The 26,980-nt window shown below is 48.6% G+C and overlaps 11 protein-coding genes across 11 annotated transcripts; 7 read left to right on the forward strand and 4 right to left on the reverse strand.

The window, feature by feature from the left end:
* Positions 1–391: 391 nt before the first annotated feature.
* On the forward strand, positions 392–1,821 carry GGS25DRAFT_2356 (alpha/beta-hydrolase). The gene is made up of 3 exons (XM_049257049.1): positions 392–658; positions 734–965; positions 1,056–1,821. Exons 1-3 carry the CDS (start codon positions 485–487, stop codon positions 1,670–1,672), a joined length of 1,023 nt encoding a protein of 340 aa, XP_049120847.1. The 5' UTR covers positions 392–484; the 3' UTR covers positions 1,673–1,821.
* On the reverse strand, positions 1,822–4,108 carry GGS25DRAFT_2365 (benzoate 4-monooxygenase cytochrome P450). Its single transcript, XM_049257060.1, has 6 exons — positions 3,714–4,108; positions 3,573–3,665; positions 3,456–3,525; positions 3,010–3,405; positions 2,747–2,927; positions 1,822–2,685 (listed from the first exon to the last, which is right to left on the reverse strand). The coding sequence occupies exons 1-6, from the start codon at positions 3,783–3,785 to the stop codon at positions 1,971–1,973; spliced, it is 1,527 nt and encodes a 508-aa protein (XP_049120848.1). The 5' UTR covers positions 3,786–4,108; the 3' UTR covers positions 1,822–1,970.
* A 1,407-nt stretch (positions 4,109–5,515) lies between these two features.
* Positions 5,516–7,883, forward strand: GGS25DRAFT_2416 (uncharacterized protein). The gene is made up of 6 exons (XM_049257116.1): positions 5,516–5,524; positions 5,751–6,033; positions 6,094–6,522; positions 6,757–7,182; positions 7,298–7,765; positions 7,828–7,883. The coding sequence occupies exons 2-5, from the start codon at positions 5,831–5,833 to the stop codon at positions 7,383–7,385; spliced, it is 1,146 nt and encodes a 381-aa protein (XP_049120849.1). The 5' UTR covers positions 5,516–5,524; positions 5,751–5,830; the 3' UTR covers positions 7,386–7,765; positions 7,828–7,883.
* Positions 7,884–7,897: 14 nt separating this feature from the next.
* On the forward strand, positions 7,898–10,190 carry GGS25DRAFT_467520 (eukaryotic translation initiation factor 3 subunit D). Its single transcript, XM_049259003.1, has 3 exons — positions 7,898–8,298; positions 8,365–9,583; positions 9,650–10,190. Exons 1-3 carry the CDS (start codon positions 8,085–8,087, stop codon positions 9,933–9,935), a joined length of 1,719 nt encoding a protein of 572 aa, XP_049120850.1. The 5' UTR covers positions 7,898–8,084; the 3' UTR covers positions 9,936–10,190.
* A 162-nt stretch (positions 10,191–10,352) lies between these two features.
* Positions 10,353–12,268, forward strand: GGS25DRAFT_467523 (ribulose-phosphate 3-epimerase). Its single transcript, XM_049259004.1, has 4 exons — positions 10,353–10,880; positions 11,141–11,267; positions 11,423–11,668; positions 11,876–12,268. The coding sequence occupies exons 1-4, from the start codon at positions 10,765–10,767 to the stop codon at positions 12,140–12,142; spliced, it is 756 nt and encodes a 251-aa protein (XP_049120851.1). The 5' UTR covers positions 10,353–10,764; the 3' UTR covers positions 12,143–12,268.
* A 198-nt stretch (positions 12,269–12,466) lies between these two features.
* GGS25DRAFT_516384 (PLP-dependent transferase) lies at positions 12,467–14,129 on the reverse strand (the record flags this gene model as incomplete). The annotated part of the gene is made up of 5 exons (XM_049263189.1): positions 12,467–12,525; positions 12,624–13,004; positions 13,138–13,677; positions 13,818–13,951; positions 14,017–14,129. The coding sequence occupies 5 exons, from the start codon at positions 14,127–14,129 to the stop codon at positions 12,467–12,469; spliced, it is 1,227 nt and encodes a 408-aa protein (XP_049120852.1).
* A 1,166-nt stretch (positions 14,130–15,295) lies between these two features.
* GGS25DRAFT_2691 (Oxoglutarate and iron-dependent oxygenase degradation C-term-domain-containing protein) lies at positions 15,296–17,784 on the forward strand. Its single transcript, XM_049257372.1, has 2 exons — positions 15,296–15,571; positions 15,655–17,784. The coding sequence occupies exons 1-2, from the start codon at positions 15,508–15,510 to the stop codon at positions 17,619–17,621; spliced, it is 2,031 nt and encodes a 676-aa protein (XP_049120853.1). The 5' UTR covers positions 15,296–15,507; the 3' UTR covers positions 17,622–17,784.
* Positions 17,646–18,203, forward strand: GGS25DRAFT_516386 (uncharacterized protein; the record flags this gene model as incomplete). Its single annotated transcript, XM_049263190.1, has 1 exon — positions 17,646–18,203. One exon carries the CDS (start codon positions 17,646–17,648, stop codon positions 18,201–18,203), a length of 558 nt encoding a protein of 185 aa, XP_049120854.1.
* A 377-nt stretch (positions 18,204–18,580) lies between these two features.
* Positions 18,581–21,731, reverse strand: GGS25DRAFT_467540 (Endopolyphosphatase). Its single transcript, XM_049259005.1, has 2 exons — positions 21,289–21,731; positions 18,581–21,215 (listed from the first exon to the last, which is right to left on the reverse strand). Exons 1-2 carry the CDS (start codon positions 21,452–21,454, stop codon positions 19,249–19,251), a joined length of 2,133 nt encoding a protein of 710 aa, XP_049120855.1. The 5' UTR covers positions 21,455–21,731; the 3' UTR covers positions 18,581–19,248.
* A 1,359-nt stretch (positions 21,732–23,090) lies between these two features.
* GGS25DRAFT_467547 (phosphoglycerate mutase-like protein) lies at positions 23,091–24,829 on the reverse strand. The gene is made up of 4 exons (XM_049259006.1): positions 24,479–24,829; positions 24,419–24,427; positions 24,137–24,351; positions 23,091–24,043 (listed from the first exon to the last, which is right to left on the reverse strand). The coding sequence occupies exons 1-4, from the start codon at positions 24,522–24,524 to the stop codon at positions 23,720–23,722; spliced, it is 594 nt and encodes a 197-aa protein (XP_049120856.1). The 5' UTR covers positions 24,525–24,829; the 3' UTR covers positions 23,091–23,719.
* Positions 24,830–25,013: 184 nt separating this feature from the next.
* On the forward strand, positions 25,014–26,659 carry GGS25DRAFT_2901 (serine-threonine protein kinase 19-domain-containing protein). The gene has a single exon (XM_049257549.1). The coding sequence runs from the start codon at positions 25,156–25,158 to the stop codon at positions 26,389–26,391; it is 1,236 nt and encodes a 411-aa protein (XP_049120857.1). The 5' UTR covers positions 25,014–25,155; the 3' UTR covers positions 26,392–26,659.
* Positions 26,660–26,980: the final 321 nt, after the last annotated feature.

Below are 26,980 nucleotides of genomic sequence, written 5' to 3' on the forward strand. Positions count from 1 at the left end.
TGTCTTTAGTGACAATGTTACAAATGCGGATTTGGCTACTAAGCACTTGCTTACCTGCAGTGGCCTATGATGAGACATGCCGGGCCGGCTCCGCGTTTTTATTATTCAGCTGAGCTCAACGGCTGTAATAGCCCTACCAACTTTACGAAGGAAAGGGGTAAACCTTTGCTCAACTCAGGCCGACTCGTCTCCGGATTCATATTACTGTAGGATGTGCGCTCACGCATTAACGAGAGAAAGATATGAGAGAAAATCAAAGCCAGAATATGGGTTTACGGGAAAAGGAGAGATGAATTAAGATGGCGCTTACCCTAGGCAGCAAGGAGACAATAGGGGGTCTCGTAATCAGAGCTGAACTTGATAGCCGAATGAACAGGCCATATATAACGTGGAAATGCAACCCCGCTTATGAGAAGGATCTATACAACCCAAATTTTCTCGATACTTAAGGTCTTTGTCAGTCAGTAGCTATATCATCGGAAAAATGACGAATATGGGTTTCCCATCTATCGAAGAAGTGTCCAAAAGCCCAGCATTCCCCACAGCGATCTGGAAGCTCGAACCGCACCAAAGCGGCTTTTTGCCAGTTGCCGCGGGTCGAGGCGGGCCCCTGAACATCAGCTGGGAGGTTCACGGCGATGGACCCATGAAGCTCATTGTAAGCAACCCTGGGTACCTCCCGTGCATCAAACATGTGTTTCGTTATCTCTATACTAAATCAGTACCTCTGTAGCTCATCGGTGGAATTGGTCTCGTGAAAGCAGACTGGCAGCCGCAGACCAAGTACTTTGGCCACGAGCGAGGGGACCGGTACTCCGTGCTCGTGTTCGACAACCGCGGCGCAGGCGCCTCGGACAAGCCGGTCATGCGGTATAGCACGTCGGAGATGGCGCGCGATTTGCTCGAGGTCTTGGATCACCTTGGCTGGACCGCGGAGCGCCAGCTTCATATATCTGGAGGCAGCAGTACGTGTCTACCTACCTCCCACACATAAAGCCATGCTTTCTTGCTTGCTTCTTCTTCTTACAGCTACTAATCATGTTTGTCGTAATCAGTGGGCGGCATGATCGCGCAGGAGGTCGCCGTGATAGCACCCCAGCGGATCGCCAGCCTAAACCTGCACTGCACCGCCGCCAAGCTGGACACCAGCGGGTCATCGCTCACAGACATGACGAGTCGTCTCGGGGCCTTATTCCCCCGAAGCCTCGAGACCGAGATCCGCTCCACAGCAGACGGCTGCTTCCCGCACGCATGGCTCGAGGCCGCAGACGAGGCCTCAGTGCCGGACTCGACCACACCAAAATGCGAGGTGCCGCCCGGCGGGTACAAGCAGTTCGCAAGCAACTACGCGCGGTTCGCGGCGCAGGAGATCCAGCTGCAGCGGAGCAAGGCCGGGTTTGCGCTGCAGGCGGTCGCCGGCGGGTTTCACTCGAAGACGCCCGAGCAGCTGCGGGAGCTGGCGGATCGGGTTGGCAGGCACAGGATCATGGTGCTCCATGGGACGGCGGACAAGATGATCTCGGTTGAGCTGGGGAGGAAGCTGATACAGTATCTAGAGCCGGGGAAGTCGTTGGTCGTGGAGGGGTTAGGGCACGCGCCGATATACCAGATGACGGGGTTTTTTAATGGGTTGTTGGATGAGAGATGTACCGAGTGTGAAAATGAAAGCTAGGTGGGCGTTAGGTAGGTAGCGAGTTGGGCTTGTATTCAGGGTATATACCCAGGTAGGTATTTACAGGATGTCATATATGGAAGTTTGGACACTATTCTGGTTTGCACACTCTTTGAAGCCAAGATCAGTTCACTATCCATGCTACTTGGCTAATGGTGAAGCTCAATTTATTGTTAAGTACCAGAAGGATCAAGGAGTAGTCATAGCATCGTTCACAGTCTCGCATCCAGCTATATCCCACATCTCCTTGACATGCCTTAAGTGACAATAACTACCCATTTGGAATCATCCCTAACGCTTACTCAAGCACAACCCCCCTATTCCTAGCCCGAACCATCAACGCCGCCTTATGCCACAGCGCCAGCGGCTGCGACATCCTCGGCCAATCCACGCTCGCATCCACAGCCTCCAAGTCGTACACCCAAACCAACTTCGCAACCGTCGTCCGAATCTCCAGCCACGCGAGGTTGCGGCCCAGGCAACTCCTGTTGCCGAGGGAAAACGGCTGGCTCGCATCTCGAGCATCACAGCAGCCGCTGGGCCGGATCCACCGCTCCGGCTTGAACGCCGACGGGTCGTGGAAGTTGGCCGGGGATTGGCTGGCGGGGATCGGGCTCGTGTAGACGACGACTCCGCCGGGGAGGTAGTACCCGTCGACGGTGTCGCCGCCATCGGGGACTAGGCGCGGGAGGCCAACGGGTACGGGAGGGAAAATGCGCAGCGACTCCTGGATGACCGCGCAGAGATACGGCATCTCGAGTGTAGAAGCGTAGGTTATGTCCGCCATCTTCTCGAAAGAACCTCGGATCTCGGCCTTTAGTGTCTCCATGGCAGACGGGGTTTGCAACAGGTAGTAGAGCGTGGCGGATAGACAGCTGGCAGACGTGTCGCTCGCGGCGAGGATCAGGGTCTCGGCGTGGGCGGCGAGTTGCATGTCCGACACGACGTTGGGGTCTCGGTCCCGAATGACGCGGGCGAGGAAGTCGTTCCGGTTGGTTTCTCTTTGTATTCGTCTTGAGTGATGTTAGCCGGGGTTGCATATATGTACATCAATCTTGAATGGGCTCGACGTACCTTCGTGTTGTTTCGTATTCCAACTGTTCCTTTTTCTCTGCTTCCGCCATTCTCTTGCGGAGTTTCTGGCGCACAAATACGCCGATGACCTTTGCTACGGTAGGGTAACGAGTAAGAATGTCGAGTAGTGTCAGGCTGTCATTGCCTTCGAGCGTACCAGCTATCCAGGGGTGTCGGGTTTCTGATGCTTATTCGTCAACATCTCCCTACGTAGGTACTAGTACCTAGTCGGGTAAGTTTCTATAGAGAAATATCAAGCTCACCCATGTCCAGTGCCCCAAACGTCTCGCCGAAAGTTAGGTCACAAGCAATGTCAAACGTCATTGACTCGAAAGCCGTCGTCACATCCAGCCCCTTTTCCCCTGAGCCTTTAACGCCAACTAGTCGAACAAGCTTATCGATGAAGGGCGCGATGAGCACCTCCTGTTCTAGAGTGGCGCGCTCGGAAAAGCCACTGGCAAGGTAATTCCGCATCTCCTTATGAGCCTCTGGTCTCCTTTCACTTGCAATGGATCTGTATCCGCGGCCGACGAAACCAGCATGATCGTAAAATGCTCCCTTGAGGAACTCACGATGACCCTTTTTTTGTCCATAGATATCCTTCCACGATTGCGCACTGCTAAAGGAGACTTCGTTAGGCGCAACGCGAACAGCATGTCCTTCGTAACATTAGCTCTGCCGGGCCATATGCCAAGAGATTGAGCAATACCATATTTGTTGTGCAGTTCAAGAAGTTTGTAAGGTAGATGGCCTACGAGCGACCATCGGCAGAACGGAATCTACCAGTCGTAAGTATTGAGCTCATATAGACCGTTGCACAACTTACCTCGGAAGCGGCTGCTAACGGCGGCCCTGGAATCTTGGACAGGGGATGGAAATAGAGGTTATAGATTATCTGACATATCCAACGAACAATCACCTAGTAGTATTCAGTAGTATTCACAAAGATAGGGAGCAGTCTCATCACCATCGAAAAAAGCAGCAGACCCCCAGCCCAGACAAGTTCGCTTGATATCGCTCGCGTTGGCACAAGTTCCATATTTGAAGGATATTTGGTTTATTTCTTCCTGAGGTAACGTTTTAGGTGAGAATCGACTGAATAGATATACACAGTACAAGTCTCGGATGGAAACATTGTGCCTTCTTATAGCCTCTCTCAAGTCAGATTCCGTATGGACTTGACGGAAATCTGAGGGCGTTCACTCCAATTGTGACACCTTCTGTCGACGCCACTTAACTACTCAGATAGCAAAGTAGAGCCCAAATAGTATAGCCATGAAAGCTGAAACTCCACTCCCTCCCTCCACATAGGTCATTGTCTATCGTCATTGCTGCTGGCGTTGTGTGACAGATTGCCAAGCCGTGTTATACAACATACGGGTCTTGCCAATCAATGCTAAGTATCTGGGATGCGATGGATAGAAGGCATACCGGAGTTGATCTGAGCTGAGTTTCGACTAGGTAGATACCACCTGCAGAGTGAAAGATCGAGATATCTAACAGTGCGAACATTCACAGTATTTTGGCGAATGAACACTGTCCAGGCTCTCATTTCGGATCTCACCTTGAACAATGGATGGGCAGTTAAGAGAGATGTTATGAGAGTAAGTAGGACTTATCGAGACGGCTCTTGGTGCCGGGATTGCGTGGTCTCCGGTGGTCTGGAACACCTTCCCCATCAGCTTGCTTATGGGCAAATCATACAGCTTAGAGGCATATTACTATGGACGTTCCTCAGTTAGGAAAGAGAGAATTCGTAGACAAGCAAGAAAAAACGTGGGTAGGTACCTAGGTTAGATGCCCAGGTATGTATGGCGTTATTTGGCAACAGCCACTGAAGAAAGGAGGAGGATCTCACCGTAATACATAGTAGATAGTTGATAATACCCGCGTACCTCATCGAATCATCGCTGACATGACGACACCGAGCTAGCGATTAAACATACCACCTCGCCAACGGACCTCCCCCCCAACAAGCCAAAGGGTATGATTGGTCTTGGAGATTAGAAAAACAATTAAAAAGAAAAGCTCGAGATGAAATGATCCTCATTGATAGCGAGCAGAAACAAAGGGGAATACGTAACCTCATCATAGGCTAACATACAATATCCAAGCAACCCAAAGAGAATAGCCCATGGCTAAAAAGATCAAGCTCCTTACTAAGTCGTTAGAAACCCCATGATTTGCACGGCACTTGACCCGACGCCGACGGCCTGCAGGAGGCAGAGAGAGGTGAGGTAGGCTGTGTATCGATATTATGTGCTATCCGGCGACACCCCTGGAATGTATAGACATAACAACCCCTGGCTATATTTATTTGGCCAACTAAGCGGCATTTCACTCCTATTGTAGGTTAACACAATTGTTAGCGAGGGACCTTCAGATTTGCTACATGTATCTTACCTTACCTGTGTCTCACCCCATTTCCATTCTTCTCCATCGTGGGGCTTTGGCTTTTATCAGCTCACGCATGAAGAATGTATAGCTAGCATTCGTCAGTGAATAATGCACCGCCTCAAGTCCTATAGCCAGAGACGCTCTTCTTAAGAAGGCCGATTGTTTCACCCCAATCTTCAAAATAGTCACCACGCGACCCATATTAGATTTCATAAAGTGTTCTGCATGGTTGGCGTTTCTGCCGGTTGCCAACCCTCCTCGGTACACACGTTCTTTAGACATCCTGAATGAGTTCCGTTCCCGCGACCATCCGGAACTGAATCGAGCGAGCCAGAAGTGTGGCAGACGATTTCATCTAAACATATAGTATATCTTAACATAGTACGTAGCATTCCCACCCCGCTCGGCGAAGCGACATATATGAGGTATCTCCCATCAATTGGGGCACTATCGCCTGATTAGATACCCTCCATCGTTGTTCTCTTTCCATAACTCTAGAATTTTGTGGTTTTTGGTTGTTTTTTTTTCGCGTGTCTCGATTGCGCACCTCGTCGTCGAGCTTTAGTCTAATGAATCATGGCCAAAATGGCTGACTCAGGCCCCGCAGATAGCTACCCGTCACCCCCGACGCATTATTCTCCCACCGATCACAAACCATCATTGGGTTCGCTCTACGAACACGTCTCAATGGCGTCTTCTTCGCCGCCTCCGAACCCCAACGGTTCACAAGGTGATAAGAGTCCGCTTTCGTCACTAAACCTCAATTTCCTCAAGTCCTTGAACGATAAAAGAACCACTCGCGACGGCAACCCGCCTAAGCGACGAGGGCCTAAACCCGATAGCAAGCCAGCATTAACTCGACGCCAAGAATTAAATCGTCAAGCACAGAGGTATGCATATTAAGAGTCTTACTTAAGCTGAGTTGATGTCCGTTACTAACAGGCTTATAGAACACACCGAGAACGTAAAGAATTGTACATAAAGGCTCTCGAGGATGAGGTGTTACGGTTGAAAGAGATATATAGCAACGTCTCGCAAGACAAGGACAAGCTTGCCGATGAGAACAGACAACTCAAAACGCTTTTACAACAAAACGGCCTCTCCCTCGGCTCGGGTGCTGGCATAGACGATGTTAGTAACAGCTTAAGCCCAGGGTATACATCAAGTGGCAGCATTTCGGGTAGCTACGCACCTGGCAGCTCCAACACGGCGTACACGCCCCCCCTGACATCGATGCCAAGCCCCCCTTCTATGTCTCTGTCATCGCAAGGGGTGGGAGGTCAGCATCAGGCTAGAAACCAGAACCAGGCGCAGCAGCGTGCACAGCCGAATCAAAACCGCGTGGACTTTGAGCAGGCTGGAATAGATTTCGTGTTAACGTACGAGAACCCCGATGATTCCTCGAAGGCGTACATATCACCTCCCCCGCAGTGAAGCAGTGAAGGTATATACCTACTACCCTGCTAGGTATCCTATCTAGCCACTACGCCCAAAGAATTGAGAAAATAAAGAAACAAGATACCATCAAAACCAGGGCACTGCGTGGGAAGGGGGTTTGGACGCACCACAATGTCGTTAGCCTGAGAACCCAGCGATTTGCTGACGGCGTACAGGCTCGAGAGACCATGCATGGATCATATGCCGTGGCTGATAGAGCGAGCGCAAGACACGGCGGGCGAGGCGTGCGGCCACGCCCTCATGGCATCATGTCCCCCGGAACCGTTTCCCGAGCTGGACGATGAGATCCCCTTCGGACCCACACAACCTTTCCTCTGCGCGCACAACGCGAGCAATATTGGCAACAGCGATAACGCCAATAACGCAAACGGGGATTTGCGACCCAACCAGCAGACATGGGAGTTGTCCAAAGCCGATCTCGCCACCTTGCTCAACTTGAGCAAGAGATTGGATCTAGACGGAGAAATCACCCCGGTGATGGCTTGGGGCATGGTCCTGGCTCACCCGAGACTGGCAGAGCTGAAGAGGGAGGATTTGGAGAGGCTGGTGGATGATCTCAAGGGCAAAGTCCGATGCTACGGGTACGAGCCACCGTCATTCTTTACTGTTCCCCTATTCTCACATATACCTACTATATCTATCTACATACCTAGTATGCAGGTAGGTAGTCATGAGCATAAGCTGACTGCTTCTTAGTTTCGGAGCTGTGATGGAAGAGTTTGAGGTCCGGGATGCCTTGAACGCAGTCTTTTCCGCGAAGCCTGAGATAGCCATTGCATATTAGGTTGACCGTTCGTTTACTCCGTGTTCATGGATACCTAATAGGTACTTGGATATATCTTTTGTATGCGACGTTGGCGTTAAAGAGTAAGTGTTCAGGCACATAGTATGTAGGTATTCAGCATGGTGATAATGGAGATGGGAGTAGCAGATAGGCAGAGTTAGTATCTAAGACGGGTGCATGCATATAAATGTATTACAGTACAAACTTGGCAAGCGAGTTTTAAACTTTTATTCTTTTAGTTCAATAATGTAGTTTAGTAGTTATTATTAAGCTCTTTTCAAATGGCAGGAGAAATCGACGATAACATCAATTATAGCACCTTGGAAGCTCTAAATACAGTGCTACCACCTGTGACGTTGACAGTTTTCACACTGTACATAGTAACTAACTACATGCACCCTGGACAAGTACCTTTTGCACTTAACTAACCTAGGTTAACTAGGTACCTAGGTAACTAACTAGTTACTACTTAAATCTGTCGATTCGCGACTTGACTTTGCCCCACACCCCACCAAAAGTCACAAATTATTGCTGATGAACTAAAATTTCGATAATTTTCGACAATTTTGACAAACCTCAGCAATCTACGAAATACCAACACCAATCAGTGTTGGAGTAGTCTGTTGCATACTAATATACACTTTTCATCACAAAATCTATATTTCCGCTATAGATATCCAGTCTTCGAACACATTCATCATGGCGCAAACCTCTTTGGCCGACCTCATTGCGGCCTTGCCTGAAGGCGATGGATGGGGCCCCCCTCCCGTCACCGAAACCACCTTGAATGGTGTTCCCTATGCGCCCTTTTCCAAGGGCGATAAGCTAGGCCGTATGGCTGACTGGACTGCCGACAGCAAGGACGGCAGGGATGGACGCGGAGGCAGACAACAGTATAACCGCAACTACAGAGGTATTATTAACACATTATCGCCAATCACCAGATATCATCAGTTGCTAATCCTACGTACCCATATAGATCAACAGATTTACGGTGCTGGCAGTGCCGCGCTCTTCACTGCTCCCGTTGCCGAGGATGAGAACACCTTCTCCGTTGTCAGCCGAGAGACCACCAAGACCCGTTACGGCCGCGGAGCCGTCTTCACCCGTGGTCGTGGACAAAGAGGTGCCCGCCAGGATACGAGAGGCGGCCGTGGACAGTCACAGAGAGGCCGTGGTGGTCAGCAGGGTTATGGATATGATAGCCGTGGTGGACGTTCTAATGCGCCTCGTGGTCGCCGCTTCGGCTGGAAAGATTACGACAAGCCAACCCGCAATCGCGATGCTTCCATCAACATCAAACCTGATTGGCAGCTACTAGAAGAAATCGATTTTAACAGACTGGCCAAACTCAACCTCGACGCTGATGAGGGCGAGGATATTGAGAGCTACGGTTTCCTCTACTACTACGATCGATCCTTCGACAAGCAGCCGGTCAAAGCTGCTGAGAGAAAGCTGATACCTATTGACCGTGCCGCTTACAACGTCACAACTTCCTCCGACCCTATCATCCAAGAATTAGCAGAGAAGGAGGAAGCCACCATCTTTGCCACTGACAGCATTCTGTCTATGGTCATGTGCTCCACTCGCTCAGTCTATCCGTGGGATATTGTCATCGTCCGGCAAGGCAACAAGATCTTCCTTGACAAGCGTGATAATGCCACTCTTGACCTGGTAACTGTGAACGAGAACGCTGCCGATGCGCCCATGGAGGCCTCTGACGGCAACAAGGAAGGTATCAACCAGCCTGGGGCTCTTGCGGAAGAGGCTACCTACATCAACCACAACTTCGCCAACCAGGTGGTTCTGGAGAACGAGGCACAGAGGGTAGATATGCCACATGAGAACCCCTTCTACAACGCTTCCGAGGAGAGCGAGCCTCCGGCAAGCAAGGTCTACAAGTACCGTAGGTTTGATCTCTCCACTAGCGATGAGGATCCGATGTACTTGGTGGTCCGAACCGAACTCGATGCGGTTCAGAAGAATGCCATCAGCGGAGACGACCAGTTCGTAACCGTCAAGGCTCTGAACGAGTTCGATAGTAAGGCACAAGGTAGTGGTGGTGCCTTGGACTGGAGAACCAAGCTGGTTAGTCAGCGTGGTGCGGTTGTCGCAACGGAGATGAAGAACAACAGCGTCAAGCTTGCGCGATGGACGGTGCAGAGCATCTTGTCCAAGGCAGACGTAATGAAGCTTGGGTTCGTATCCCCCACCCCCCTTTACTTCTAGTATATACACATATGGCTAACTTGATTGTTTTTCAGATTCGTTTCTCGAGCTAACCCCAAGACCAACGACAAGCACGTCATTCTGGGAGTTATCGGCTGGAAACCCAAGGACTTCGCCAACCAGATGAACTTGTCTCTTTCCAACGGTTGGGGTATCGTACGCACGATTGCCGACATGTGCCTCAAGCGTGGCGATGGCAAGTTTGTGCTTGTCAAGGATCCTAATAAGTCGATCCTTCGCTTGTACGAGGTGCCTGCTGGTAGCTTCGACGAGGACGCCGACGATGAGCTGGTGCCCGAGACGGTTGCTGAGGAGGAGTAAAGTGTTTATGGGGTTGTATTTAAAAAATTAGAAGCATTATGAGGAACATAGTCCGGTGTTTTTACGAGTCTTCTACCTCGAGAGTGCCTCGGATAGATTTTGGGGTTGCGTAGTGGCTCTACGTAGGACTATATTTCGAATGGAATACAATGATACTCAAGCATTTCCCGTGATACAAGATGTTCTTACTATACTCAAGTGCTTCCAAGTAAACATTCATGAATCGACATAATAGTATACTACTGATTGATTAGGTATTGATTGAAGTAAAAACTATCTAAGGAGTGTGTCGCAATTGCGTATGAACGACTAAGCATATCGTTACATAATCTGGCCCAGTTATCCGAAGAGTCAATAAGAGAAATACTGCCCCACTCTCAACTATTACATGTCCCCCTTCCCCTCCTAAATCCCCCCCACCAACTTCCAAGCTTGCAGCTTTAGGCCTGTTATCACATTGGATAGCACATAGTTAATAGAAGGAGGTAGGTAGTATTATAACAACTTTTTAACAACTTTTTGCCCCGCCAATTCTTCCTCCGTGACGTCTGATCCCACCCGAATTGTACATAAATATATTCTTCACATGTGCTTGTGTCTTACGTCGCTATCGTATATAAGTTTGCTATCGAAATCTGAGACAGAGACCCGTTATCCAAGTCCTTCACTTTACGCACTTTTGGCTTTTTAGTCAAAATCCAACACCTCCGATTCGCTAGGAACTTTTTTTGAGATCCCTCGCATTAGGTATATCCAGAGAGGGAGGGAGAGAATTAAATAGAAAAAACAGCCAACCAGCACAGCGTTTTAAAGTAAACAAACAAACAAAATGGCGCCAAAGGCCATAATAGCGCCCTCAATCTTGTCCGCGGACTTTGCGCAGCTCGGCGCCGACTGCGTCCGGACCATGGAGCAGGGTGCTGACTGGCTTCACGTGGATATCATGTAAGTGTTTGCGGTATATCTACTTACTTACTCACTTACCTACCTATCTACCCATCTGCCTTCACCAACCTCCCTATACTCTTTAGGTTACCTTGTATATATCGTTCGGAGATGAGTGAGGGTTGGGTTTATAAAGGGGGATATATAGTATGATATAACGAGAGTAACCCTCAAGAGTGATTCCTACCAGGAGGGGGATATCGGTGATCATAATTGAGCATAAACATGAGATGAAAAACTAAAGCTTGGGATGATTAAAGGGACGGCCACTTTGTGCCCAACATCACCTTTGGCGCGCCGGTCGTGGCCAAGGTCCGGAAACATGTCGAAAAGCCCACTACGAGCTACGGGCGCGGTACATTTGACTGCCACATGATGATTGCTGAGGTATGGATATGTCTTTCCCTTTACCCCTAACATTCATCATAGCAATGTTGCTCTCGGTCAACCTCGACGTTGTATCCTACGAAGACTATGATCCCATGAAGACCTATCCGATCCAGACGTACGTTCCTTGCTAACAACCAACCGATAAAACACAGCCGAAGAAATGGGTCAAGGAGTTCCAGAAGGCCGGCTGTGATTTATACTGCTTCCACTACGAAGCTGCCTTCTCGAGCGCCGCTGAGAGCCCCGAGGGCAAGACCGACGAGCGCACTAACCCCAAGGAACTGATCCGGTATATCCACGACTGCGGCCTGTTGGCAGGCATCGCACTCAAGCCCATGACCGGCGTTGAGGTTCTGACCGAGCTACTTGAGAGTGAGGATCCGAAAGAGCGACCTGATGTAAGCCTCCCTTTCCCTTTCTTACTATCATTTTTTTTCTTTCTCCCCATTCTATTTATCTTGATATTACCTGGACCCGAATTGTTCCACCCCCCACCCCCTTTTCTCTCACCCTATTCCCCTTATTCTACCATAACGTATAATAAGCCAACCATATACCCTCAAATTCCCCAGCCGCTAACCAACCCTTTTTTCTCATCAAAATAGATGGTCCTCATCATGACAGTAGAGCCCGGCTTCGGCGGCCAGAAGTTCATGGCCTCAGAGCTGCCCAAGGTGCAGGCGCTGCGCACGAAGTACCCCGACCTGAACATCGAGGTCGACGGCGGCCTGGGCCCCGGCACCATCGACCAGGCCGCCGACGCTGGCGCCAACGTCATCGTCGCCGGCAGCGCTGTGTTCGGCGCCAAGGACCCCGCCGAGGTTATCTCGCTGTTGCGGACGGCTGTTGATCAGAAGGTTGGCAAGCTATGAAAAGTGTAGGTAGTTTGGTTAGAGTCCCTAAGTACCTACCTAATATTTTTGGCTTTTTGGGGAGAAGTTGGTAGATTGGAAGAAGTTAGGATTATTCTACAATAGTACCATACTTTTCATAGAAATTTGTTAGATAACTGCAGTTATGAATCTGTGCATATCATTAAAGCAATCGCTCCTTTCTCTAGCTCTAGAGATTTGTGAGTTAGGTACCGTGTGTCTATAGCTAACTCCCAAAGACCCCCCTGACACACAGATATCTTCAAGCCCTACCATAACAAATATCCAAACAGCTACTACCTAGGTGATAATAGCCCAGTCCTATCACGTCTTCTTCGCTATAACATCCTCCAACGCCTCAATAAACCCATTCACCTCATCCACTACACCACCATAAAACCATCAGCACTCTTTCCTTCAAACCACTAGTTCCTGAAAACCGAAAAAGGGGGGGGGAAAGGGGAAAAGAACAGCTACTCACAAGTATTATAGTGCACAAGACTAACCCTCACCACGCCCCCCTCCCCCAGCCCCAACCCTCCCAACCCCACCTCCTCGCGCACCAGCCCATACGAGTAGAAAGCGCCCCACCTAACCCCGTACCTGGGCGCCTCCCTCTCGATCTCCTCGACCAGCTCCCGCGAGTCCCACCCGGCTACGCCGAAGCTGATCGTCGGCAGGCGGCGCAACGGGTCCGGGTCGGGGGTGCCGAAGATGGTGAAGCGGGTAGGGTGGGAGAGCAGGTGGGTTAGGAGGGTGGTTTGGAGGAGGGATTCGTGCGAGAGGATGGAGGACCAGGTGGGGGGGGTCAGGTAGGCGGTTATGGCGGGGAGGGAGGCGACGAGCTCGTAGTTTGTGCTGCCTGTTTAGGGGTGAGTAGGGCTTCTTGGGGGGGTAGAAAAAGGGAAATATGGGTATATTTTGTGTTTAGAAATACCCGCCTGCACCGAAAAGGGGTGTACACAAATACATATAAGCAAGCAAATATAACATACCCAAACCAACCTTATCCCCCAACGTCTCACTCGGGTTAAAAAAGTGCCCCAGCGAGCGCATCCGCCCCCCCTCCTGCGCGCGCCGACTGCCATACAGCATCGCCACGTGGGGGCCGTACACCTTGTACCAAGACAGCACGTAAAAGTCCACGCCCAGCTGTTTTACATCCACCGGCCTGTGCGGCGCGTACGCCACGCCATCAACACACACAAGCGCTCCGGGAACAGTAGAGTGCACTATAGCGGTAATGGCGGCGATGTCGTGGATCGTGCCGAGCACGTTGCTCGCGTGCGTGCAGGCGACGAGGCGCGTTTTCGGGGATAAGAGGGGCTTGAGGCTCTCGGGCGTGAGAATCGGGTTCGTGGTATTTGGTTGAGGCCGCCACCACCGGATGACGAGGCGCTGGCGCGAGGCGAGGTCCTTCCATGCGGCGATGTTGGCCTCGTGGTCGATGGATGATAGGATGAGCTCGTCACCCGAGTTGAACTGGAAGGTGAGGGAGAGGTTTCGGAAGATTTGGGTCGCGGATGATGCGAAAGCTGGAATTGGGAGGGGGGGTGGTTAGATTGGTAGGTAGGTAGGGACTGTGTCTTTGAGATGGGTTGGAGATGAGTCTAGGGATGAGGATAGGGGGGTGTAAATAGGGGTAAGATGGGCAGGTATAGGTAAGTAGACCTACCAATCTCATCTTTCCGGGCGTTAAGGAATTTGGCACCGGCTTCCACGCCGGCGTTGTACCGTGAACTAGATAATTGACTGGTCCGGTAGCCGCCGCCAAACTGGACGTTGCTCTTGATCAGGTAATCGCTGATGCTATTGGCTGTTCAGAACACGATATCGATCTTTTATAGAGGAGGCCCTTCATTCCCCTTACTCACGCTTCAATGACAGTACCCAGTGTTTGGCTTCCCCCGGCATTATCGAGAAAGACTTGGTCCTCTTGTAGGGCCGGGAACTTGGACCTAGCGGCCGCAACATCAAAGTCGGCCATTTTTAGTCGTATTACTAGCCGGAATACCCCTTTTTTATATGCTGGTATTTTCGAGAATGTCTACTTGGATGAATTGCCTTTGAGGTATCAGTTAAAGTATCCTAGGTCTCCCTACCTCAGATCTCCGAAGCTTCCTTTATAGCGTGGATATGTGTCTGGCCTAGATGTTTATAGGACAGACACTCAAGCTATAACAGGAGGTTTAGAGTCCAACTAACGACCCTAATGCGGGGTGTATATGTACAATACGACTGAAGCAGTAAGTGTGTAAGTACTAGGGATGCCAATGCCCAGACCTAGTAAGCTTGATAGCATATCTAAAGGCATTAAAATAAGGGGCTTGACTATATTTCCCCGCCAGGGCTATTCCAAGCTTAAGCGTCTAAGGAGTTGTACCAGTAGCTCATAGACATCAACTTTCAAATGTTACTGGATGCTATAGATGCAGCATGCGTGAATGCCGGCGGTAAAAGTAAGCAGGACTAATTCAATCGGCAATGGATGGAAACGAATCAAAGGGGTATACTGATGTAGATACGCAGGATTTGCAAGTAGTACTATATACATAGGAAAACAAGGTGTCTTTAGTAGTGTAAGTGTAACCCATACGCAGATGGGGTGTTGTATAAGTCTCTCTCGATGTGTCCTATTAAGAAAACGAACAATCCGAAGTATAGTAGTACGATACTGCCTTCTATACTAGGAAGAGATCCACGGCACCTTCAATCAAGTGTGTCAATGGAAATGGAAGTAAGCATGAAAGATGTCCAGTCTAGGGATGTTTCTGTATAGTGAGAATATGTAGAATTTGGGGGGATCGGGGTTTATGGGTTAAGCGCCAGTACAACGCCAATAATGGCTTTCAAAAGGCCTTTCAAAGGAACAAACTCGGGATGGATGGGCGTTTGAAATATCATGCAGTCAGATCATTTATTGGATTATTCAGAGATTCGAATGTTGAATGTTGCATGTTGCATGTTCAGAGGGGAGAGAGGGGTATGGGGAGACAGAGGGGCAGCGTAGGAGGGGTTACTATCAATATCAGATGATAAACTTATAGGTGGGTCGGGCGGTGAAGATCATACAAGCAACTAACTTAAGCTTCAGTTAAGACACTAAAGTACTACGCAGTACCTAACCTAGAGGCTAGGGTAGCTTAGGTTGCAGGGGTATAGGTCGCGCTACCTCTTCTTTGATTTTTTTCTGCCGCCCAAAAATGTGCTGATGTGCATGGATTAACATTCGACTCTTTTAATTTTCTTTTTTTTTTAAAAACACTTCCAGCTTCCTGCCATGCTACTTATTACCTTTCGCCGTTAACCTCTTCTTTTTCCCATCAATTCACCTTATGTGTACATGAGAAAACCCGCAATTCAACATGAAACGCCGAGGACACTCACAAGCTAAAGGTTCAAACCCTTCAAACAAGAAATCTAAGCTTGGTAAGTTAGTCCAATGTTCAATTAAACATTACTCGACCAACCTACGGTACGATCTTGCGTCAAACATCTAACACTGTTCGCAGAATTGAGCGATAAGGACGCCAAAAAGAGTTTTAGAAAGGGCCTTTTCGACAAGAAGGTCCTACAAGAATATACCGAGGGCTACTCCGAATCTACTCCGTACAAGCACAGCGTCATTCACGAATTGATCGACGATAACCTGCTGCGCGCAGTTCGTGATGAGATCAAGGAGAATGTCTCATTCACCCCCAAAGAGACCGACATCTATAAGATTCACCAATCTGGTGACCTTGCCAACCTCGACGGTTTAGACGATGATGCCCTAGCCAAGTTGCCATCTCTCCTTACCCTTAGAGATGCCATGTATTCGCAATCCTTCCGAGACTACGTCGCGCACATTACTGGATGTGGCCCATTGAGTGGCAGGAAGACTGATATGGCTATCAATGTCTATACTCCTGGTTGTTACCTCTTGTGCCATGACGACGTCATTGGCAGTCGCAAAGTCAGCTACATACTTTACCTCACCGATCCCGATATACCATGGAAGCCTGAGTGGGGTGGTGCGCTGAGATTGTTTCCTGTGCGCACAATTGAGGGCAAGGATGGCGAAGTTGCGAGAACACCTGCCCCTGATGTTTCCAAGATTATTCCTCCTGCTTGGAATCAACTCAGCTTCTTTGCCGTTCAACCTGGCGAGAGCTTCCATGACGTTGAGGAAGTATATCATGCGCAATCCAAGGAACAGCTAGAGAAGGAAGGAGGCAGAGTCCGAATGGCTATTAGTGGATGGTTCCACATCCCACAGATCGGCGAAGATGGCTACGTCGTGGGAGCCGAGGAGAAATTGGCCAAGAACAGCGGCTTAATGCAACTACAAGGAAATCCGGAGCAGTATGATACTCCGCAGATGATGCCTGTCCAAGTCAAATCATTACAGTCAAACCCTCAAGACCTATTCAACGAGGCCGATCTCGAGTTCCTTCTCAAGTATATATCACCAACCTATCTTGTTCCCGACACCCTCGAGCAAGTATCGGAACACTTTGACGAGAATTCTAGCATCACCCTAGCTAATATCCTCAACAAGAAGTTCGCTAAGAAGCTTCGAGAGTTTGTTACAGCCCAAGACAAGGCTGCCCTACCAGAGAGTAGTACCGAGATTGAGAAAGGTCCTTGGCGTGTCGCGAAGCCGCCGCATAAGCATCGATATCTCTATCTGCAGCCAGGCAGTACTGCCGCTGCCAAGACGAATGGAAATTCTGAGAAAGAAGAGTATTCGCCCATCAAGGAGCTCTTGGAGAAATTCCTTCCCAGCCCACAGTTCCTCAGATGGCTAGAACTGGCGACAGACTGTACAATCGAAAGCCATGACTTCTTGGGTCGACGCTTCCGTCGCGGTAAGGACTACACCCTTGCCACGGGCCATGAGGGTAAACCACGCCTTGAGTTAACTCTAGGCATCACGCCCACTAGCGGATGGGGCGATGAGGCCGATGGAGATGCCGAAGAATCAGCTACTGAAGACAATGGCAACGGCAACTCTAAAGCCAATGGTAGCAAAGGAAAAGGCAAGGCCAAGGCCAAGAACAAGAAGGGCAAGAAAAAGGAGCCAGAGGAAGAAGAAGAGGCTGTAGAGGTTGGAGGCCATGAAGTTTATATGGCTGGTGATGATGACGCCGCCAATGAGGACGCAGCCATATACAAGTCAAGCGGGGATGATGAGAATATTCTCTTTTTCCAGGCTGCCTCTTGGAATAAACTGACTCTTGTGCTACGTGATAGCGGTGCCCTCAAATTCGTCAAATATGTCAGTCATAAGGCGCCAGGTGATAGATGGGACATCTCCGGCACACTTGAGATTGCCGAGGATGAAGAGGAGGTCGAAGAGCAGACATACGACGACAGGGATGAAGATGGTGGACCAGACCCTGTTGGAGTATCCCTTGATGAAGTGGAAGACGAATGGGAGGGATTCTCAAACAGCTCCGAGGCAGACCCCGAAAGTCGATTTAACTCCAATGATTAGATCTCTGAAGTGGTTTCCCGACTTATGGATGTTCAAAGGAGTAGCTTTGTTCATTCTGACCTGGAAGAACGGCGTCATTACGGTGATCTGCGGATGAGTGAATATTACGATTTTAATGATCCAGTGTTTTATGAGTTGCTTCATGAAGCAGAAGCACGGCTACAGGCCGCGCGAGAGAATCAACCATGCAATGCGGTTAATCCTAATCATGGGGCTAGCAACCTGGTCATTGTTGACAATGGTGCGGGGGGCTGGGTCCTTCGGAACAGAACGGCGGTGTCGGTGACAGGACATGAGGGTATATTCCCTCCTGTGAATAATGACGCTAACTGGGACGAGGCCGAGGATTGGGACGAAGAAGAAGATGGGGAGTGGGACGGGGAAGAGTACGAGGATGGGGAAGAGTACGAGGATGAGGAAGAGGAAGAGAACGAGGAAGAGGAGGAAGAGGGCGAGGAAGAGGAGGAAGAGGGCGAGGAAGAGGGCGATGACGAGGATGAAGGTGACGCCAACAGTGATGATTACTATTACGACGATGATAATGATGACCAAGCCTATGATTGGGACCAAGAGCAATCGTGATCAGTGTGATGGACTGAACTGGACCGGACGTGATTGACGCGAAAGGGACAAGAAGAAACCAAGGCCAACCAACCAATGAAGATGCTGTCGATACGAGAAACATGGTGAGAACGATTGAACGAAGGATGCTGGATGATGATACCTACTTTGGTATGGAACTCAGTGTGCATTTGCATTTGCATTCAGGAGTTATTGTATTGTTGGTCTCATCCATATCGAGTTTTTGCTTGCTTGGAGCTTGCTTACTGTATTGTTTTGATACCCTGCAGTACCTGCCTGTACATAGATGTGTAGGTAGCCCTGATGTCGTTTCTAGGCGATATGGCTATCCTGTCTATATGGCACGACTTGAAAATAATTGAAGGACGGATGACAACTTGAACTATGATGACTTTCTGTGCCTGCTAACTCTATCCCCTTGATTCAACTGAACTCTTATTCTCTGTTAAGTAACGCACGTCAGCATATATAATGCTACCTATCCTATTCGATACTACCTATCTGATGCGATGCAATGCACCCACATCCTGTCCTATCCTAGGTACCTAATCCAAGACTTGCTCCTCAGAAAACAAGGCTTTTTTATCATCCAAAGAAACCACACAAATAAACAAACAGCCGTAACAAAAGCACATTCCAACTACCGGTAGCAGGTAGGTAGGTACCTATTTAGTAGCTACATGATGTATGCACCATGTCCCAAGTGAACCAAACAATCCAGCCGACCAATGGGCCAAGCGAAACGGACTCCATAAGCCAAGTGAGCAGTACTCCGTATCGTTCGTTCGTTCGTTCGTGAAAAAGACTGCCGCCTACTATGCGTCTATGCATCTGCCTACTTACCTACCTACCTACCTCCTTGTAGTGATGTAAGAGTATGTATGTACGTAGGCGGGGGAGGTGGTAGGAGTTAGGAGGTAGGTAAGTAAGTAGACACCTATGCATGCACCTTGATATGCATTCGAATAAAGCCAACAAAAGCAGCCGCCATACATAAAGCAATGTCCCAACGCCATCTTCTTCCAGTAGGTATCTAGGTAAGCACCTAGTCGAGATCCTTCAGCTCGTCGATACTCTTAGTACTGACGAAAGCGTGTTTGAGGAAGTGGAGCCAGATCTTGGTATCTCTCTTCTTCTTATGCTTCTTCTTCCCTTTCCTCCCCTTCTTGTGTTTGTGCTTCTTCTTCTCGGCGTCTAGATCCTCCTCGTCGTCTGTGTCGTCTTCTTCTTCGTCGTCCTCCTCTATTTCACTAGCTCCGTTCTCGGAATCATCATCATCCTCTTCTTCTATCAAGTCTTTCTCTTCAACAAGTTGAGTAGCAGCATCATGGCCCCCACTCTCGTATTCCAAGTCCTGGCTTAACACCTCGGTCCCATCTGACGAAGTCTGCCCAATTCTGTGCGCAAGCCTTAGCAAACTATTGACGGTCAAGTCTTTCAGCTTGTAGATCTTGTCGTCGAAAGTGGTATATTCGACCTCGAAGCCGAACTTCCTCGGCATCGGCTTGTCGTGCTTTGGCTTCTTGTTCTTATGCTTCCCGGAATTCCAGCCTGCTGTTGATAATGTCTCATCCTCAACGCTGTCTTCCGCAACATCGTTGTTGATATATGTTAGGTTGGCGTAGTATTGGGTGTATCCTCTCAAAGTCAAGGTCTGCGGGAAGTACGCCGGTCCCGGCTGATCTCCTTCGGCTGGCGGGTCCGGGATTTGCATTTTTGTCTTTTGACCACCTTTCCCCTTTCTCTTCTTCTTACTCATCTCAATCTCCTCCGTATCATATTCGGCGCGTAGTTCTAAAGAAGGGGATTCTGGTGAAGATGGTGAGGGAGCTTTCACACCAGACTTGCGCATAGTGTCGGCCCATATCGGTGTGTCCTCTATTCCGGTTATATTGTAATCAAAGACTCGGAGTGTTGGGAAATAATTAGGGACAACGCTAGGGCTGATGAGGGTCAGTTGGTAACGCTCAGCCCATGGCCCGCCGACCTTATTCTTGCCCTTTTTGCCCTTCTTTTTCTTATGTTTCTTCTTTTTGCCAGATTCTTCTACTCCGTTTGACTGAACGGGGCTCGGTAACTTAGACCAGTCGTCCCTCAATTCAATGAGATAGTCCTTGCTCGACTCGACCGACAATTCCTCATCCAAAGATTCACGAATACTTACTCTCTCGTCAGATTCAGCTTCGAGGAGGGAAAGATCGATCTCGTGTGTGTCTTGAAGTAGAAAATGATCGATGTTCATGTGACCGTATAAGGAGCTCACAACAACATCGCGATACTGCTGCAGCCAGAGTGTATACTTTTGCCAGCATGTCTCATCCCATAATTGCTTGCCGGAAGTTCGCGCAGGAGGAACATGTCCCATTAAAATAGCCTTCATTCCACGCTCCCGAAGGAATTGCAATTGAACGCGCAACCATTCGAAATGTTTGTACCCAGGCTCGGTCGGGTGTGCGCAATCATCAACACCTGCATTGCGATCGAAGAAATACAAAGTGTTGAGACTGAAGACAGCCAGCTTATTCGGAATGACCTCAACATAAAACCAGCCGCCATACTGAAACGAGTGTCTTTGCTCTTCCGGGATAAAGCTCTTCCAAACATCGGTGTAAGTCGTCAGAATCTTGTTTGGGCCTGGCATTAATATGTTGTGTGGATAAATATCATTATTTCCAAAAGTTGGGACGACGGGGACTACCAAGCCATCGTCGTCAGAAAATGTGGTGACAAAAGCATCTGCGATCCTACGGTTCATCGCTAGAATTTCTTTATCATGCCGGGGAATTTCTTCATCGCTGTCATGGCGGGCTGAATCGCCTGTCCAAACGACAAAGTCGATCTCGTCTCTCAAATTCTCAGCAACCCAATTAAGAGTCGCATTGACCAGTGTTAAAGGAGAATCGCAATCCGAAGTTTCGGCGCCATATGTACCGGCAAGACCATGGCCTCGATGGCATGCGATGTTTTCCTCAGTAGATGTGTGAACTTTGTAATGTTCATCAGGATGTAAATCTATGCAAGGTACAAATTGAAGATTAGCAGTGTATGATTAAAGATATAAAGGTGTGTTGCGATTGTTACATACCTGTTATATGAAGGAATCTGCCGTGCAACTTGTGTCGCGACGCAGACTGGCTGCCATGATTTCCCGCCTGCAGGACATGTTGAACGCCGGTAGTTGGAGCACCTATGACGAAAGATGCCAGCAGGCTGGGGACCGCCCAAGCCCACGCTGCCATTTTAAACGTCATATTATTAGACGATATTTATTGACAACTCTTTTAGAGCTATGGGGTAGGTTTGGAGAAAAAGGCGAAGCGCCTAATTAAGAGACACCATATCAGCTTATATGAAATGGATGGGAAGGAAGTTATTTGAAAGTTTGTCGTGTGTCTTATATTCTAATATAAGAACTCCAGATGTCCGTCATCAATGGACTGACGGCCGTAGGTTCGAGAAGCCTGTGCTAAGTACCTAGGAGTGGGATAGATATAGGTAACACCTACCAGCCAAATGATCGTCGAGGGGCGCAAAACAGGGCTACCTGGTTGCTATAAGGTCCAATCAAACGTGTTGCAACAGCCCTTTACTACTAGTAGTAGTTAACGGATCGGTGCCAAGTGGATTCTGATGATGGCGAACAAGACCTCCGTAAACTGCAGTCAGTACCAATATTACCTACATAGTACATTAGGTAGGCATGTATGAGTAAGGGTTTTTAAACATAAGCAGCCAACATTATTCAAGCCAACCAAACCGACAGGTCTCCTTATCTTCAAATACAAAAAGAGGCGACTTATGGCTTCTTAAAATATGGTTTTTTTTCTCAACCAAGTTCAGCGGGTTCTTACATGTAAGGCTGAAAGCTGACCATAAACGACGAATCACAGCGCCGGGCCTCGCACGTGTACAAGGTTAGTAGCGGAAAAGGGAGGTCGAGGAGAAGACTGAGACATCGTGGTACACACTCTAGCGCCACAAATGTTGCACACGACAATGGTCAGATCCACAACTCCTCCAATTCGAATATCAATACTCGAGAACTTGCGGAGGTCATATGCAACGAGAATGCTAGGGTTAGACTGCAAGACCAATGTATGGTTGTCAGGTGGAGTTGTCAAAGACGCTACGGGTTATGATGAAGAGGGAAGTTGGATCGAAGTCGAATGGATGGTTTCCCTTTGCCGATATGCCGTTCGTAAATTACCTGCAGTCAACTAAAACATGCCTGAAATGCCAAGTCAAGTGCCCATCAAGGTCGTACATACCTATATGCAAATGTAGCTATTCCAGTGTCACTCGCGCCCAAAGGTTGGATGACTCTTCTTAGTTCAATATTCCCTTCCTTCTTCAAGCTGTGTGACGTCACACTCTTACGTACTAGAGAATAAATTGCTAGAGTAAGACGGAAAGGCCATATTAATACTACACTAGGTATAAATATAGGTGGATGAACCACTCTTTAAAGAATGAATGAGATACTAAACGTATACTATACTAGTAGTAACAAGATATGACAGATGGTGAGTGTTGTCAAGTATGATATAATATTCTTGGGAGTCAACGTCTAAGTTGAGGTTGCATTGAGTCAACCTTTACAAGATCTTAGGAAGTGATCCTATTGCTGAAGAATACGGAATAAATGCAGGTGAAAAAGATGCAGGTGAACAGATGCAGGTGAAAAAAGATGCAGGGCGGGAGGGAGAGTGGGGTGGAGAGGGGAGACTGTTCCTACCTAGCCAATGACAATACATCTAGCAGTTTCAACCAATCTAACTAAACAGTTTATGGCTTTAAGGGCTTTAAGCAGTCAGGTTAGGGCAAAACTTACTAAGCAACTGAGTGCTCTACCTCAATTTTAGTGCACAGCAATTTTATTTTCCTTCCTTTTCCAATCTTCACATTCAAACAGCACACCCGATTCTCATCATCTTTTTCTTAAAATTTGGTTGCTCAAGGACGAGAATCTTCTCTACCGTCTTCAAAGCTGAGTCTAGTGCAAGATCATAACATGCCGTTCGTTTGAGGGAATTCAGTGACACTCACAACATTGGGTTCCCATGGTAAAATCTCGGCCACATTCCAAGATCGCAACATGGCAGTCTTCCAATGTGACATCTGAATCTATACACGTGTCATCCATTAACCCTTCACAGGCCTTTTTTTCACATATGATAAAGTCAAGCCGTTGCATTGCATAATGTCTGTTCCATTGCCTGTTCCATTGTCCTACTCGTGATTCAGGATATTCAGGGGGTTGTGCAATGTTGCCATCTGCCTGTCTTCTGTCGTTTGAACCACGACTGGTTGATGCAACCATTCTGCTGGCAAAGACGCGCATGCCTCTGCCTACATTGCGAAGGCACTAATCAAATTCCCCTTTCTTATCTTCGATTCTATTCATGTTCCTATCCCTATGCTTTCTTAATTCTCCTCCCAAAATGCCTTTGCTAGTAGAGATGTATACCGTAAGGCCGAAGGGGGACTCCTACCCAACGAAGATGCGGTAGCCGCTGTTATGTATCAATCTCTATAAGCTTAAGCTCTCCCGACTCTTCAACAAGCTCATAAGTCCTATACTCCACATTCCGGAATTTCGGTCCTTTGACGACTCTCTTTAGGAATCCTGAATGCGTGACAACGATGATGCAATCCTCGTTTCGCTCCGAGAGCCAACGTCTGGCGAAGGATGCCCTTGTTTGGAACGCTTCTTCTGAATTTTTGTACATGCCAGTCTTTTGCGGGTAAATAGGATCTAGACTTGAGAAATCATAGTCTGGCCATTCTTCCTTGATCTCAGAAAGCTCAGCACCAATATCACAAGGATTATCCGTTGTTTCCTAATCATTGTCAGCACTTTTCTAGGTAACCAACAAGCTTGGTAACTAAGAGGTACTAGGTAGTCTCTTTTATTGTGCGTTGTGTGTACATACCTGCCACTCGGCGCGAACCTCCGCGGGTACACCACGGTCCAGAAGCCACCGGAGGCCGTAGTGAGCAGTCTGCAATGTCCTTTTCAAAGGACTGACCACTATACGACAATTCTCCTCAGATTGGGGTGGAAATATCAACTCCAGCTTCGACGCCAAAGCTTTTGACTCCTCTATGCCCTTCTCGGTCAGGCCTGGATCAGGTAATTGCCAGTCGTGTGCTGATATATGTTAGTTCCTGAAGCTTCAAGATTGCACATACAAGTAAGTGTTCAGGTCACTTATCAGCAATATCTACGATAGGTTAGAACTTGTCATTATGGAGTGAGATATAAGACGACTTACTATGCTCAGCTTCGCCATGGCGTATGAGAATGATTGTTTTACCCATCTTTGATGCTTTTTCGATGAATCATCCAGGTGTTTGTCTGTCTTTCCTAGATTAGGCTAAAGAAAAGGAGGTGAGTTACAAAGCAGGCCAGGTTTCTATGGGCGTGCTTTTTGGATGAATGCATAATTTCATATATCCTTATACGTAGATGAATGGATCACAGTATGAGTTCCAGGGTTTTAATTATGAAGTTATTTGAATTTGAAGACTAAAGAAGATCAAAGATAAATATTTCAAAAAAGTGTTCTAACCTAGATATATTATATACATACCTGGAGAGGCAGGCAGAACTTTCAACTGGCAAGAGAGAAGAGTTTTGATATTCATAGAAAGCCGAATTGGGTTTAGTTAAATACTAGCGAACCCTTTTATCCGTCAGTTGACCAATTAGAAACGGTAACTTCGTACAGCTAAGGGTATGACGCTAATTACGCCACGCACCATTAGCGTCACTCGTACTATTTATGATGTATTCAAGTTGAACATAAACGTTGAAAGAGCGACCACAGCATGCTGACTCACCTAAATGAACGGTTACTTACTTCCTGTTCAACCCCTCCAGCCGTACACCTTAATTATTTCAATTTTATACATACATATGTAGACATTCTCATGTCTTGTCATACCAGAGATGAGCCTAAGGTCCATTTTAGGAGGCTCCAGCCGGGTTAAAAAGTCTACCAAAAGGTCCAACACAAATCTATCGAATTCGACACCATCATCTTCATCATGGACTTCTTCATTACCCCGTCGCAAACCAGGAGCCCAGCATCAGAAGTTATCTAAAGGGAATCAACAAGATGACGATGACAATGACGACCTTTTTGGTGACAAGCTCGACGATTATGGACTTGTTAGAGCCTTAGCCACCGATCTAAACCTACGCGATACCTCCCAGGCCATCTTATACTTGCGCCAGCACATGTTTTCTCCCATGCCTGAGCGGGCAGCTGGGATGAATTCTACACGAATCGCAGAAGTGCTCAATTATCGAAAGCGCCTGCCTCCTATCGTGACTATCTCACATATACAAACCCTACTATCGTCGCCGAGTGCGGCCGAGCGCGAGATCGCAGAACTTGCCCGGGCAGGCTTCGTACGTAAGGTGGTTGTCGCTCGGCGGGGAGATATAGGAGAAACGGTGGTACTGGCTACGGACTTTGAGCAGATGGTTAAGGATTCTGCCGCGTTAGATGAGGATACAAAAGACAGATTCATAGCGTTTTTGAAAGAGAACCCGGGGACACAGATGGTTAAGGGGGGCACGCTGAGTGCGTCGCAGATCAGCCAGCTAGTCCGGGCTGGATTTATAACCTCTCATCATACGGGCCTAATCCATCATGGGTCCATGTCGCATACTATGAACCGGTACTCGCGGCCCGAGGACAAGATAACGCTCACGTCCCTCGAAAGGATCTCGCGCGAACCCACCGGTACACTTGGCGCGGTCGGGGGCGGTGGCGCCCTGCGCGAAGCCGGTGGTAGCGGCGGGGGATCCCTCGGAGGATCCAGACTCAGCGTCGCAACCCCGGAGCTCGAGCTCGCCGTGCCTGGAAACGGTACATTCCTCAAGCTTCTCTCGTCAGCGCTCGAACATTTCGTTTCGCTGTTGAGTAAGTCACAGTTCCACGAGGCGCCGGAGTCGGTGCTTCGCGATCGCTGGGACGGCGGCGTGGCCAAATCTGAGGCACGCTGCTCGGCGAAGCGGGCGCGAGGGGAGTTTGCGGGGTTATTGCCCGGCCAGACCAAGAAGTGGAGGCAGTTCTATGGATTATCCTTCGACTGGGTGTTGCAGGAGGCTGTCGGGTCCGGCTTGGTAGAGGTCTTTGAAACTCGGAGCGTTGGCCATGGAGTTCGTGCTATATAACCGTTTCCTTGCATGCCGAGTACTGCAAGGGTATATGCCTGCCTACATAACGAACGTGGATGTTTTTGTTCCATTGCATTAGGTAATTTTTGCGAGATGCATTATTACTGGAAACGTCACCGAAGCTAGCATGCGTGAGTTTGTAAGGCTACGCTATGATCGATGGAATGATTCTAGGCTTAAGTAAATGTTTGGAAACACCATGGAGAAAGGGAATATGAGACATCTACAAGATTCGAATTCGGTGGCTTCTATCATGCCTTTTTGTTTATTTATGCTATGGTGGTAGATCCTATCAACTACCCTTAGTTATATGAGGATTCGAAGATGTCTCAGGAGAGCGCTGGAGCCCGAGAGCCGGGTATGAAGCGTCAAGCCAGAGCCGTAACCACGGTCCGGTATCAAACAGATCCGCGGGAGATTGGGCAGATCAATGAGAGCCGGATCGTCCTTTGGGCGTGGTAAGACGGCGATCTCGAAGTATGAACCTATCAACAACCTACCTCTGGCGGTATTCGCATTTATTATAGCCATTTATGGCAAGCTTCATTCGATATACCGGCACCCTCCCGAGACTTTTCTACTTGTG

This window comes from Hypoxylon fragiforme (genome assembly GCF_022984875.1).
Source record: "Hypoxylon fragiforme strain CBS 206.31 chromosome Unknown GGS25scaffold_1, whole genome shotgun sequence".
NCBI lineage: Eukaryota > Fungi > Ascomycota > Sordariomycetes > Xylariales > Hypoxylaceae > Hypoxylon > Hypoxylon fragiforme.

Excerpts from the sequence above, each read along its gene's own strand:
- GGS25DRAFT_467520 (XM_049259003.1), top strand. The coding sequence starts at position 8,085 with ATGGCGCAAACCTCTTTGGCCGACCTCATTGCGGCCTTGCCTGAAGGC. Across the intron at positions 8,299-8,364 it reads GTATAACCGCAACTACAGAG|ATCAACAGATTTACGGTGCT; the intron begins GTATTATTAACA and ends GTACCCATATAG. Across the intron at positions 9,584-9,649 it reads GCAGACGTAATGAAGCTTGG|ATTCGTTTCTCGAGCTAACC; the intron begins GTTCGTATCCCC and ends ATTGTTTTTCAG.
- GGS25DRAFT_2416 (XM_049257116.1), top strand. The coding sequence starts at position 5,831 with ATGGCGTCTTCTTCGCCGCCTCCGAACCCCAACGGTTCACAAGGTGAT. Across the intron at positions 6,523-6,756 it reads GGAATAGATTTCGTGTTAAC|GCTCGAGAGACCATGCATGG; the intron begins GTACGAGAACCC and ends GACGGCGTACAG. Across the intron at positions 7,183-7,297 it reads GGCAAAGTCCGATGCTACGG|TTTCGGAGCTGTGATGGAAG; the intron begins GTACGAGCCACC and ends ACTGCTTCTTAG.
- GGS25DRAFT_467547 (XM_049259006.1), bottom strand. The coding sequence starts at position 24,524 with ATGGGTAAAACAATCATTCTCATACGCCATGGCGAAGCTGAGCATA. Across the intron at positions 24,044-24,136 it reads AGGTTCGCGCCGAGTGGCAG|GAAACAACGGATAATCCTTG; the intron begins GTATGTACACAC and ends GACAATGATTAG.
- GGS25DRAFT_467540 (XM_049259005.1), bottom strand. The coding sequence starts at position 21,454 with ATGACGTTTAAAATGGCAGCGTGGGCTTGGGCGGTCCCCAGCCTGCTG. Across the intron at positions 21,216-21,288 it reads CAGATTCCTTCATATAACAG|ATTTACATCCTGATGAACAT; the intron begins GTATGTAACAAT and ends TACCTTGCATAG.
- GGS25DRAFT_2901 (XM_049257549.1), top strand. The coding sequence starts at position 25,156 with ATGAGCCTAAGGTCCATTTTAGGAGGCTCCAGCCGGGTTAAAAAGTCT.
- GGS25DRAFT_2365 (XM_049257060.1), bottom strand. The coding sequence starts at position 3,785 with ATGGAACTTGTGCCAACGCGAGCGATATCAAGCGAACTTGTCTGGGCT. Across the intron at positions 3,406-3,455 it reads TGAACTGCACAACAAATATG|GACATGCTGTTCGCGTTGCG; the intron begins GTATTGCTCAAT and ends AATGTTACGAAG. Across the intron at positions 2,686-2,746 it reads GAATACGAAACAACACGAAG|ACGAATACAAAGAGAAACCA; the intron begins GTACGTCGAGCC and ends ACATCACTCAAG.
- GGS25DRAFT_2691 (XM_049257372.1), top strand. The coding sequence starts at position 15,508 with ATGAAACGCCGAGGACACTCACAAGCTAAAGGTTCAAACCCTTCAAAC. Across the intron at positions 15,572-15,654 it reads AAACAAGAAATCTAAGCTTG|AATTGAGCGATAAGGACGCC; the intron begins GTAAGTTAGTCC and ends CACTGTTCGCAG.
- GGS25DRAFT_467523 (XM_049259004.1), top strand. The coding sequence starts at position 10,765 with ATGGCGCCAAAGGCCATAATAGCGCCCTCAATCTTGTCCGCGGACTTT. Across the intron at positions 10,881-11,140 it reads TGGCTTCACGTGGATATCAT|GGACGGCCACTTTGTGCCCA; the intron begins GTAAGTGTTTGC and ends GGATGATTAAAG. Across the intron at positions 11,669-11,875 it reads ATCCGAAAGAGCGACCTGAT|ATGGTCCTCATCATGACAGT; the intron begins GTAAGCCTCCCT and ends TCATCAAAATAG.
- GGS25DRAFT_2356 (XM_049257049.1), top strand. The coding sequence starts at position 485 with ATGACGAATATGGGTTTCCCATCTATCGAAGAAGTGTCCAAAAGCCCA. Across the intron at positions 659-733 it reads ATGGACCCATGAAGCTCATT|CTCATCGGTGGAATTGGTCT; the intron begins GTAAGCAACCCT and ends GTACCTCTGTAG. Across the intron at positions 966-1,055 it reads TCATATATCTGGAGGCAGCA|TGGGCGGCATGATCGCGCAG; the intron begins GTACGTGTCTAC and ends TGTCGTAATCAG.